Source organism: Sciurus vulgaris (genome assembly GCF_902686455.1).
Source record: "Sciurus vulgaris genome assembly, chromosome: 2".
In the NCBI taxonomy this organism is placed as follows: Eukaryota; Metazoa; Chordata; class Mammalia; order Rodentia; family Sciuridae; genus Sciurus; species Sciurus vulgaris.
Window position 1 is genome coordinate 28,587,139 of NC_136462.1, and position 12,502 is coordinate 28,599,640.

General features: G+C 38.7%; 1 protein-coding gene across 18 annotated transcripts in view; it reads right to left on the minus strand.

Annotated features, from left to right (window-relative positions):
• The window catches only part of TTLL5 (tubulin tyrosine ligase like 5), a 270,061-nt gene that overhangs the window by 249,230 nt on the left and 8,329 nt on the right, over positions 1 to 12,502 (minus strand). For 17 of the 18 annotated variants that reach the window (XR_013762165.1, XM_079129213.1, XM_079129214.1 and 14 more), the window contains exons 4-5: positions 2,772 to 2,854; positions 1,390 to 1,496 (exon numbers count right to left, since the gene is read on the minus strand). Coding sequence is in view for 17 of the 18 variants with exons in the window: in XM_079129213.1 (XP_078985339.1) it covers positions 1,390 to 1,496; positions 2,772 to 2,854 (190 nt within the window). In the remaining variant the exon portion in view is untranslated. Of the gene's footprint in view, positions 1 to 1,389; positions 1,497 to 2,771; positions 2,855 to 5,934; positions 6,028 to 12,502 lie in introns of those variants that run through there. The other variant, XM_079129212.1, reaches the window with a different exon arrangement.

A 12,502-nucleotide genomic window follows, 5' to 3' on the forward strand; every position in this document is an offset into this window, starting at 1 on the left:
CCTTTCCTTCTCACAGATGTACACATTAAGAAACTTTGTTCACATGAATACAGTTAACCCAGAGGACACAACTAGGCGGCAGGCACCACTATAAACACTTTACATCTTGATATATTAAATCCTCACAACAGTATGTGCCTACCATTAGCACCTACTTTTTACCAGTGAGGAAACTGATGCCCAGAAAGCCCACTTGCCTAAGGTCACTTGGCAGAGCTGAGATCTGGACCCACATAGGTGGTTATAGAACCTATGCTTCTAGCCACAAGGGAATAATACTGTCTCTGGAGGCTGCCTTAACGAATGCAACTGGCAAGAGCTTTCTATAGTAATAATAATTACTTGAATTTCTTACTAATTATATGTCCAAAAAAATCACAAAATGATCTGTCCTTAAAAATTATTTAATGATCTATCAGTTGACAACTAGATAACATCATCTTTCAATTTTGTTAAAAGCAAAGAAATGGAAACCACATCATGCAAGAAGAATTTGTCATGCTCTTACTAGAATTAGACATTAATTATTCTGTACCTTTGTTTGGAAGCCTGGACATTTTTACACCTATGGACAATGCATCATATTAAGATACTAGATGAACCATTCTTTTATAAAAGGGGAAGGGGAGGTGAGATATGAGAATCCACCCACCACAGGTGCTTTCAAGAAGCTCAATCTGCTCACTTGCTTTCTCTCTCTCTCTCTGCTTCCTGGTTCACAAGCTCACTACCATGATGTAAGTTTATAAAATGGGTTATCGAAGAAGAAAGGGAGGAGGAGGGGGGAGGGGGAGGGGGAGGAAAGGAGAAGAAGAAGAAGAAGCAGCAGCAGCAGCAGCACCTGATCAATTTTAGGAAAGAGAACAAGAAACCTTCTTATTTAAAACCATCTATGCCTCCACAGCCCTTGAAAAGTGTCTGTACCTGCCCAGGGACATAAACAGACTGCTATCCTATGCCAGATTTCCCATTTTTTTTTTTTTTTTGGTACTAGGGATTGAACCCAGGGATGCTTTGCCACTGAGCTCCATCTCTAGCTCTTTTTTTTTTTTTTATTTTTAGGATCTCACAGTTACTCAGGATCTTACTAAGTTGGATGGGGCTGGCCTCAAACTTGTGATCCTCCTGCCTCAGCCTCCCAAGTCAATGGGATTAGAGGCAGGCAACACCAAACCTGGAGGCTGCCTTAACGAATGCAACTGGCAAGAGCTTTCTATAGTAATAATAATTACTTGAATTTCTTATTAATTATATGTCCGAAAAATCACAAAATGATCTGTCAATTGCTTCTTTTTTTTTTTTTTGCCTCAAAGAATGTAACTCTCTGCCAGCCACATATTCCAATGTCAACTACCTCTAAATGCAACAAAGCAGCTACAGGAGCATTACCTGGGAAAGTGATTAACCTTTTGTGCTTCAGAGAGGGTGCGAAGTAAGAAGGGCTTCAGGTGGGATCCTGTCCACATCAAGTTATAGTCAGTGCTGCTTGGATGAACCTGTGGGCAGACAGAAACACAGAGGGAAAAATAAAAATCAGGAAGAATCCTTTCTAGGAAGAGCAATGGTAGGAAAGTCATAGTGATTTTCATCCACAGTGAATTCACAAGGTGACCCAATTAGAATGTGAGTTTAATGAGAAAAAAAGAGTATCATAAAACACAAGATAATTATATTTAAAGAATGGGAGAATTGGGAAAATCCTAGATGCACAAAATAGAATATATTAAAACCTCTACAGAAGTTGATGCTATCTCATCATCCTTTGGCATATCAAAGTCTGAGAGTAGGGCTCAAACCCAAAACTCCTTTCTCAGACTTTCCTTATGTCTTTGCAGATCCTGGGTATAAAGTGTTGATCAGAACTAAAACCTTACAATAGTAAACCAACTTAGACTTCATTCATTCACTCATTAAAATTCCTATGTCCATTCATTAAATAATTAAGAACTCAGTGCCTCTTATGCAATAGGACCATGACAACACTGGTGATAAAAGAGCAACAAGACTGAATATATAAATGGGTATCACAATGTCCCCAACCTAGAATAATATCTCAACCTAGAAAAAGGAGCTAGCAATCAATCAGACTTCCATCAATATTCTCCAAGTATCTACAGTGGAAGTCCATTGAGCACTTTCACCTGTCCTTTTTGATGACATCCTAATTTTCCCATTTTTCTTTGGAGGAATAACTTACATTTCAAAGGACCTGCCAATAACCCACAAACTCTCTCCCCAAGGTAGTAGATTTGTGAACCAAGCCAGATCAATAATTCTACCTTCAGAAAAGGTACAAAGACTTTCATGGCCAGTCCCTGAGGAACTGAAGATTCCTGACCCTAGATCTCCAAGGCTGCCCTGGTCTCACTCTTTCCAAAGACTTGGATTTTGGCTTTTCTTCTGATTCCACTAGCCACCCTGTGCATACCTTTCCTAAAAATTCCTTTGGGTTAAGATACACAGAGTCTATTTCTGTTGCTTGCAATGAAAGAACCTTAACTGGGTAACAGACAATTTCTTATGGGCAGCTCTGCCTCTAGTTGAAGCCTAAGAACATAATAAGAAAAAAAAAATGCTGTGAAATACCTGTTTTCCAGGTATTACAAGAAGAAACTGATAAAACCACTCAGAAATTCAATCCAAGTTCTACTGTCATCACTAAGCATGAGAACCAAGTACTTTTCAGAGCTAGCTCTGGTAAATGGTAAGCTTGGGTGGCTAGAATTTTCAGCTTTTGAGCAGACCAGGTGAGGTAGTAAAATTGAGCTTACTTCATGAAATCCATGGGCTGTCAGAATGCTGCGTACCAGGCGACTGTCCGTTCGCACAATCTTATAAGACAAATGATAACGTTCTAAAGAAAAACAAAGTCAAGTTCAGAAAACTGAATATTAACTGTAAAAACAAACTGTAAGATGGTGGCTTGCTTAACTACATTCAATAACACTGTATTTCTACTCTTAAAACTACTATTAAAAACAATGAAAGTATCTGGGATCAGAGGTCCTTACCCTGAGACTCTTCGGGATTCACTAACTTGATATGGGGGAAACGTCCATCTTTGTTTTTGCCAGTTTGTAGTTGAAATTTAGCAATGCCTTCATGAGGAACACGGGCAGCAAAGCAGATAGTATTGACAATACCTGTGACCCTACCACCAACAGGCATCAGGTATTCTAAAACTCCTTCACAATTGTTACAGTTACCTCAAAATATTACTCATTGTCATTACGGTATTTATGAATTACAGAAGTGAACAAACCTTCCACTAGAGTGTGCTATTCAATGTACTGATTAAAAAAAGCATACATACAACAAATGTTTTAAAATATTTTCATTATTATATTTCAACACAACTGATTTCCTCTATAATTGTTTATACTTTTTTAATCGACTTAAAAACATTGTCCTTTGGTTTTTTGGGATTGGCTTATTTCACTCATCATGACAGTCTCCAGTTCCATCCACTTATTGGCAAATGCCATAATTTCATTTCTCTGTATGACTGAGTAGTATTCCATTATGTATATATACCACATTTTGTTTATCCATTCATCTGTTGTATATGTCAAAATACATTCAGTTATGTATAACTAATAAGAATAAATTTTAAAAAAGAATTCCAATCACCACATAAAGTCAATGTATGACTGTAATCTACTTAACTGAAGAAACTATGTCTTATTCATGGTTGTTATCCTGAGTCATAGTTAAAAGAGTGCTAATTGTACCTATAAATCACACAATAAATACCTACTGAACCACGGGGGAAAAAAAGTTATCTGAGGGCTGTGGGGGATATAGCTCAGTGGTAGAATGCTTGCCTAGCATTCTCAAGTTCCTAGATCCGATCCTCAGTACTGCAAAAAAGTTCTAAAATAAATAAATAAAAACATTATCCTGAGAGGAGGTGCTTAGGTGTCTCCAGACTGCCAAAGGGCCTGCTGTACCCAAAGACTAAGAATCCTGCTCCTGATGGCCCTGAGTCCAATGAAGCGGATTACCAGCATGTCTTAGGCCAGAGGTTAGAAGCTGGTGACACAGTTGCCCTTTCAGGACCGGCCCACTCTCCCTGCTCGGCACAGGACCCTGCCTGCTTCACTCATGTGTATTTCCTGCCAGATCCCTGCAAGCATCTGGGCTTATAAACCCCATCTGGAAGGACAGTCTATGATCACGTGGGGTTTTGATATATCCTCAAAGACTAACATTTCCTCTGGACTACTGAATTCACTCTCTTTCTATGTGCAACTACAAACTGGGAAAGTCAGTCAAGAATTCTACAGGACAATGTTTTTAAAGGAATGCATACTGAACAATTTCTGAATGCATATAGTACAGACATAGATTCTAGAATAATATTCAGCCTCTATAGTCAAAGATGATCATTTCGTTTTATAAATTTAGATGAAAATACTCATAAATCCTTTCTGCTCCTTGCCCAGCCCTGGCAGGAGGTCCATGCCAAGCAGATACAGAAAGACTGGCATGAACAAGCCGACACTCTGGACTTCCCGTAGCAAGTTTCCAAAGCCCAGTCACAGACTGCCCGATGATCCATCCCTGTTAATGTTGTCTTTACAGCATAAGAAAACCAGTGCAGTGATTTGTGTTCACTTCACCCAGAACGGGCTAGCAGGTCAGAGCACAGCTTACCGAAACATGCTCTGATTCCAAGTTGGGGAAGGAAAGCACAAGATGGGCCTGCAACAGCTTACTTTTCAAAACTGAGAGAAATGCTCAAAAATTGATTGGGAACCTGCCTTGGAGAGCTTGAAAGGGCTCCCAGTGACCAGAGTTGAGACAATTTCACATAAAAGTCTAAAGTGACAGACTTATCATTTGGATGTGAGGTGACCTCCCCACCCCCCAGCAAAGGGCCTCTTAATGTAGGAACGCTTAGAGGTGAAGCATTTGGGCTGGGACAGCCATAATCTAATCAGTCCATCCTAGTTTGAATGAACTGGCTGGGAGCAACTGTAGGTAGGTGGGGTATGGCTGGAGGAAGTGGGTCATTGGGGGACTGAGGCACGTCCTAGAAGCTTCATCTTCCCTACTGCTCCTTCTCCCTTCTCTCCTGACTCCATCATGAGCTGCATAGTTTTCCTCCCCCAGGCCCTTTCCCATGATGTGATGCCTCATCTTGGGCCCAAGGCAATGGAATCTACCATGTATGGACTGAGACCTCTAAACCGTAAGCCCCAAACAACTTTTCCTCCAAGTTGTTCCCGTCAGGTATTTTGGTCACAGCAATGCAAAAACAGAGTTAGGTTATAACACACTTATAAAAAGAATCCATGAATCCACACTAATAAGAAAGTGAGAAGGCACAATGGTTTTCTTTTGCTGCTATAACAAATCACCATACTTGGCAGCTTGAACAGAAATATATCATTTCATAGCCCTGGAGGTCAAAAGTTGAACACAGGTCTTAACAGACTAACACTAAAGAAAGAGACACCTGTGTTCCCTTCTGCCAGCTCAGAGCACCATTTGTTTCCTTCCCTTTCCAGCTTCTGGTGGCCGCCCCCTTCCATCCTTTGTGGCTTATGGTCTCCTCTTCTACTTCCAAGGCAACAACGGCAGGTCTGGTCTTTCTCACATCATGTCGCTCACCTCTTCTACCTCCTTCCTCCATGCTGAAGAGCCCTTGTCATTATGGGGGCATACTTGGACAATTCAGGATAATTTCCTTATCTTAAGGTCATCTGATTAGCAACTCCCCTTTGCCATGTAAGGTAATATATTCACAGGTTCCAGGGGTTAGGACATGAACATCCTGGGTAGGGGGAAATTCATGGTTTACCTTCTGGACCCCAAAGATTCACACCTTTCTCACATGCAAAAGACATTCACCCTATCCTAACATCCTGTCAACCCAAAGTCTAAAATCTCATCTAAATTTATCACCTCAAAATGTTCAAATTTCATCACCTAAATAAGTATAGCTGAGACTGGGTATGATTCAACCTGGGGCAGAACTGTTCTCCATCTTGTGGACCTGAAAAATAGGAACAAGTTATTTGCACCCAAATACAATGGTGGTACAGCACAGAACACCAGCTACAGATATTCTTGTTCAAAATAGGAGTAAACTATTGGGCACAATGGTGCCTTAGTATTTGAACATCTGCAAACTCAGCTCCTAAGGGGATGAAGGCAGGAGGTTCCCAAAGTTCAAGGTCAGCCTGGGTAACTTGGTGAGATGCTATCTCAAAATAAAAAATAAAAAGGACTGGGGAATGTAGCCAGGTGCAGTGGTGTATGCCTGTAATCCCAGCAGCTCAGGAGGCTGAGGCAGGAGGATCAAGAGTTCAAAGCCAGTCTCAGTAAAAGCAAGGCACTAAGCAACTCAGTGAGACTCTGTTTCTAAATAAAATACAAAATAGGGCTGGGGATGTGGCTCAGTGGTTGAGTGCCTTGAGTTCAATCCCCAGTACCAAAAAAAAAAAAAAAAAAAAATGACTGGGGAATGTAACTCACAGTTAAGCATCCCTAATTTAATCCTTAGTATTTGAACAGAAAAAAAATTTTAAACAATAAATAAAAATAAAAAGTGCTGGGGACATAGCACCCCAGGTTCAATTCTTGGGCACCACCAAAAAAAAAAAAAAAAAAGTGAATGGAAAAATAAGGAATCACAGTTCTCAATAATTTGAAAATCTAGCCAGGTAGACACCAACAAATTTGAAGACCTCAGAATAATGTTCATGATTCACAGGTCTAGAGTTGAGGCTCCACTCTTGGATTTATCTTTTCTTTTCCATAAAAGTTAGCACATTTTTGCAGCTAAGTAATTTTGTCATCTTGCTTCTTGCCTACAGAATTATGGTGGTCCAACGGCCTTTTTTCATCTCATCCTTGGCCTCTCTTTCAGTCCAATCTGGCAGTGTATTTTCTTTTATAACATTCTAAACAACATTGTAGGTCTTTTGTGCATGGATTCACTCCATTAGACAGAGAGTCCTCCACAGATATTCCCTGGATAATTTCATTTCTAGGTTCTCCATTCCCAACTTGTAACCCTCTTCCTCCATCTTCAAATACAGCAATGGCGGGCCTTCTCACATCACACCTCTCTGACTCCTCTGCTTCTCTCTTCCACTTTAAAGAACTCCTGAGATTACACAGGGCCCTCTTGGATAATCTCCTTATTTTAGGATCATCTGATTAAGAATCTTAATTCCTTCTACAACCTCAATTGCCCTGTGCCAAATAAAGTACCATATCCACAGATTCTGGGAATTAGGAAGTGGACATATTTGGAGGTCTATTATTCTGCCAACCTCAAAAGGGAAAGCTCTTATTTACCAAAAATCAAGCTAATAAATGGAGAAAGAAAGATCGAAATGGAAAATTACCCGTTGATAAAAACCGTAAGAGTAAGGGATTCAAACAAGAATCAATGGATCCCAACAGGTAAGAGACTACTGGGGAATCAGTAACTCACAAAATATCACTAGAGAGAGTGCCTGTAACAAAGGGACAACACACCTTTAATACAAACAATCTGACAACGCTATCTTAACCAAATGCTCGAACCTGCCATCACCAATGATGCAAAAGCGTAACACCACATGCTTCTAACAGTGAGAAGGATACAACTTCATTAAATGACATTCCTGTACATTTTTAAAAATCTGAACCTAACAGGGCAACAGTCAGAAAAGGGTAACAATCAAACTTCAGGATGTCTGTAAAATAACTGGCCTAGAATATTTTAAAAGGTCAATTTCATGAAATACACACAGAAGAAGTCTGGAAAATGGCTGTAGATTAAAGTAGATCAAAGAAATACAACAACTAAATGTAATCTCTGATCGGATCCTGGACAGAAAAACAAAACAAAAGCTACAAAGGACAAAACTGAAGCAATGTGAATATGCATAGGGACTGGATAGTAAAGAATGGTAGTTTACCAATGACAGATTACTGTTCCTCTACAGAAGATGCCTTGTTCTCAGGAGATACCTACTGAGGAATGTCTGAGGCCATGTCAGAGTAATTCGCAAATGGTTCGTTTTTTTTGGTACCAAGGATTGAATTTAGGGACACTTAACCACTGAGCCACATCCCTAGCCCTTTTAATATTTTACTTAGAGTCAGAGTTTCACTGGGTTTCTTAAGAGCCTCAATGAGTTGCTGAGACTGGCTTTGAACTCACGATCCTCCTGCCTCAGCCTCCCAGGTTGCTGGGATTACAGGCATGCATTACCATGCGGGTCTCAAATGGTTCATTTTGCTAGCATGGCAAACTGTTCCTAGTTGGTGAACCTGCTTGTCTGAAGATTTGCAATTTTTCTAAATAAAATCTTTAGAAAAATGAAAGAAAATCAGGTCCTTTCATTTTAACATGATTACTAACATCTCCATTTTGGCACATGTAAACGCCAAAGCACCATCAACTACATGGCTCCTGCTGGAGGCTAGGAATGGCCCCGATTCTGTGGGTGTTCTGCAATGCCTGCCACAGTGCCAGGTCATGGGGAAGGTAAGTGTGGGGAAAAAAGGGGACTGGGAAGGGAGAGAAGGGGGAATAACAAGAGAAAGCATATGTCTATGGCCAAACTGCCAGGATTCAAATCTGGTTCTGCAACTTCCTGCCTGTAATATTCTACAAGTTACTTAGTTTTTCTACATTTAATTTCCTCCCTATAAAACAGAATTGATGACAACAGTATTTGCTTCATAGGATACATGTAAAGTTTTAGAACAGTTATTGCTACATAGTAAAAGTTATTTTTATATAGTAAAAGTAAATATATATTAAAATAGCTATTGACGTACAGTGTCAAACATAGTAAATTACATATTTTACATAGCAAATAAAAAGTTAAATGCCATTAATATTCTTTCATCCATTCATCCCAATATAGAAGAAAAATGCAAGCTCTACTATACTCAGTGGCAGACCTGATTCTTATAGTATGTAAGTACTATGCAGTGACCAACCACCTAACTAACCCATACCACTTAACCATAACCCAACCCAGATAAGACGAACATACTCCAAAAGGAGAGTGCAAGAAGAAAGGGTGGAATGATAGGAGGCAACCATTGCTGGGGATTTTTAATTCACATTCATGTTCTGTGTCAACAGCCCTCTGTGTCCAAAGGTGGTTAGTAATATATCAACAGAGGTTATAAAATAGTGACCTAAGAGACCCAGATTGCATATACAGTCTGTTTATCGCTTAATGTGGCTTTAAATAAAATTGAATTAATAATTAGTTAATAACCTTTGAAAACTGGAAGAATTCATATAAAATCTAGATTTCTTAGCTTTTCTTGAGAAACCTGGTAACCTTCGTATGATGGCTAATTTTATATTTCATTTTGACTGAGCCACAGGAAGTTCCAATATATGCCTAAACATTATTTCCAGGTATGTCTGTGAGGGTGTCTTCCTAAGAGATTAGCATTTGAATTTGCTGAGCAAAGCAGACTTCCCTCCCCAGCGTGTACAGGCATTGTGTAATCCACTGAGGGCACAAACCCAACGTAAAGGTGGTTCAATCTGCTCTGCTCTCAGCCTGCCTGAGCCGAGACAAAGATCTTCCCTGCCCTTCACTCCTGGTTCTCTGGCCTCAGACTCACTCTGGGATCTACACACTTGGCTCTTTACCTTTCAGGCCTTCAAACTGTATCACCAGCTATCCTGGATGTCCAGCTCACAGATAGACGATCATAGAGCTTTTCGCTTTCCATAATTGTATGTACCAATAACCATATTAAATCCCTTCTCCTTCCCCTTCATCCCTCACCATGTTCTACTGTTTCTATGTCTCTAGAGAACCCTACAAATATCATGGCAAGGGCCAACTGAATTATTTCAAGTACAAACTGAAACTACCCAACTGCCCAAGGAAGAACTACCTTATCCCACATAAAAACAAGAGACAGGGCATGGTCCTCCTCCATCATGAGCAAATTACTAATAATCCTGTTTCTGACCTCTGAACAAGAACCACATCAATTCTACCATGGGACTGTAGAATTTCCTCTTCCCCAACCACTTGTATGTGCCTCAGGAGGCAACCTGCAGTGCTAGGTCCCGTGGCAAGTTTCAGGATTGATTTAGCAAAGCAAATAAAAACAAGGAACCAATAATCCAGTTGTCAGCACAGAAGAACCTAGGGAGTAGTCAAGGTACCTAAAGGATTTAGATAAAAACTGTATGGGAACCAGAATGAAGATCAAACTGAAACTGGACTTTCAGAATATAAGTATAACCTCTTAAGTGACAACATACGTAGTATAGCTGTGCCCCAGTATCGGAAAAGTAAGTCTATACCTAGTTATCCATTATAGTAGGCACTAGCCATATGTGGTTAATGAGTATAGAAATGTGACTAGTTTGACAGAGGACCAGAAATTTTTATTTTATTTAACCTTAATTAAAATTTAAATTTAAAAACTGATACTCAATTAAGTTCTTAGAAAACAGGGTCTGGAGGTGTAGCACAGTAGTAAAGTACATAATAAAGTACATGCACAAAACCCTGGTCCAGTCCCAGCACCCAAAAAAGAAAACAACTATTAGAAAACATCTTTGAAACAACCTGACTATATTAATTTACTTTTTCAACTATAATCTTTATGAAATGTAAACATAGGTCAAATATTTACAATGAAAATTTTGTACCAAATTAAGATGTACTCTAAATGCAAAATACATACTAGCAATAAAATATCTTATTAATGATTTTTACTTTGAGTAAATATGGGAATAATATTTGGATATATTGGGTTAAATAAAACATTATTAATTTCAACTTTCAGATTTAAAATTACATAGCTTCTATCATACTTCTATTGCTAATCTATAAAATGCAAACTTATTAAATAGACACAGAGACAAATTATAAAAAGATGCTTTGTTCTATAAAAAGCTTACTTTAAGTTAAAAATACCTCTGTTGCCTCTTAAATGCAATCGTAATTACATGTCTGAAGTATATACAATTTGGAAAAAAAAGGTTATATTAAGGAAGGAGTCATGTTCTTAGAATATTTCACAAATAAAGCATGAGAAATCATATTATACCAAATTATTAACAGTGATTTCAATAAATATTTAATAGATAAAGAAAATGAAGTTGGCACCTAACATTATGAAATCAACAGAAGGTAACTAATGCCCCAGATAACTTCTCAAAGGATTTAGTTATAGGCTTAAGATCTGAGCAAATCTATGTTCTGTGTCAGGTAGTTAAGAGACAGAGAAAGGGGGAAAAGTTAAAGACCAAAAGTGTACAATTCAGAAAACTAAAGAAGCAAATAAGTCATTCAAAATGTCCTTTTCAGAAAAGGTGAAAAAAATTATTAAACCGCAAGGAACTAGGAAAGGTAGAGAAAATTTAAAAGAAAAAAGAATTTGTGAAAAGTTTTGTGTCTTTTTTCCTTTAACCATGGGAATGTGTAAAGAAAAAAAAAAGTAAAGATTTATAAATTGCAGAAAATAGTAATTGCTTGAATAGGAGGATGACAAAATTCATGGATACAATTTTCCAATAAATGATGGGTATTTTAAAAAAGAAGGTTCTGCTTACTGTCATGGGATACATAGATTATTTTATGTGACAGGAAACCAAAGAAAGCATGTACTGTAGGGATTATTAAGTTCTGTTGTTTCTTCCCACCTTAGACATTTGGGCTTGAATTACATTCAGAGGGAGCTCCTTAGCAGAAGCTTCAGTTAGTTACTCAGGCTTCAGAGAACAAGAATGAGCCATGTCTCTTTAAATGGTAACCTAGCAACTTACCGAGGGGATTAGAACAGAAGGACCCTAGGGGAGGAGGAAGATTCAAATCCCAAAAGTAGGTTCACAGTTCTCTGAACTATCCCTGGATTATCATGGGGTAGCTGCAGACCTTAAAGTCATTTAAAAGTAGAGCAGATTCTATTATCAAGTAGAATGAGCAGCACAAGTTCTGAGTGCCTACTATGTGCCAGACATTAAGCAATCCCATTTGATCCTCACAATGCCTGCAAGTTATCCCATTTAACTAATAATGAAACTAATTCAGAGTTTAAGTGACTTGCCCAAGACTCATAGCTAGTAAATGCCATTTATTGAGAACTCAAGTATGGACTCTCTACTACACCAAATGACAGTCCTTATCCATACTGTGAGAACCTCTGAAAATAGTCTAACCCAAGGATTCAGCACAGCTTAGTGATTTACAGCTTCAATGTACTCTCCACAAACATCCCAATAGCCAATTCTGCAGAGATAAGGCTGATCCTAAAATTCTTATGGAATTGCAAGGGACCCTGAATGGCCAAAATAATCCTAAAAAAGAAGAAAAATATTCAAGGCCTCGAACTTCCCTACTTCAAAACTTAATAAAAAGGAATAGCAACCACAACGGGACGGTACTGGAATAGGGATAAATGCACAGAACGATGGCATATAAAGAGTCTAGAAATACATCCATAAATCTATGGCCAATTGACTTTTGATGACGGCGCCACAACTATTCAATGGGGAAAGAACAGA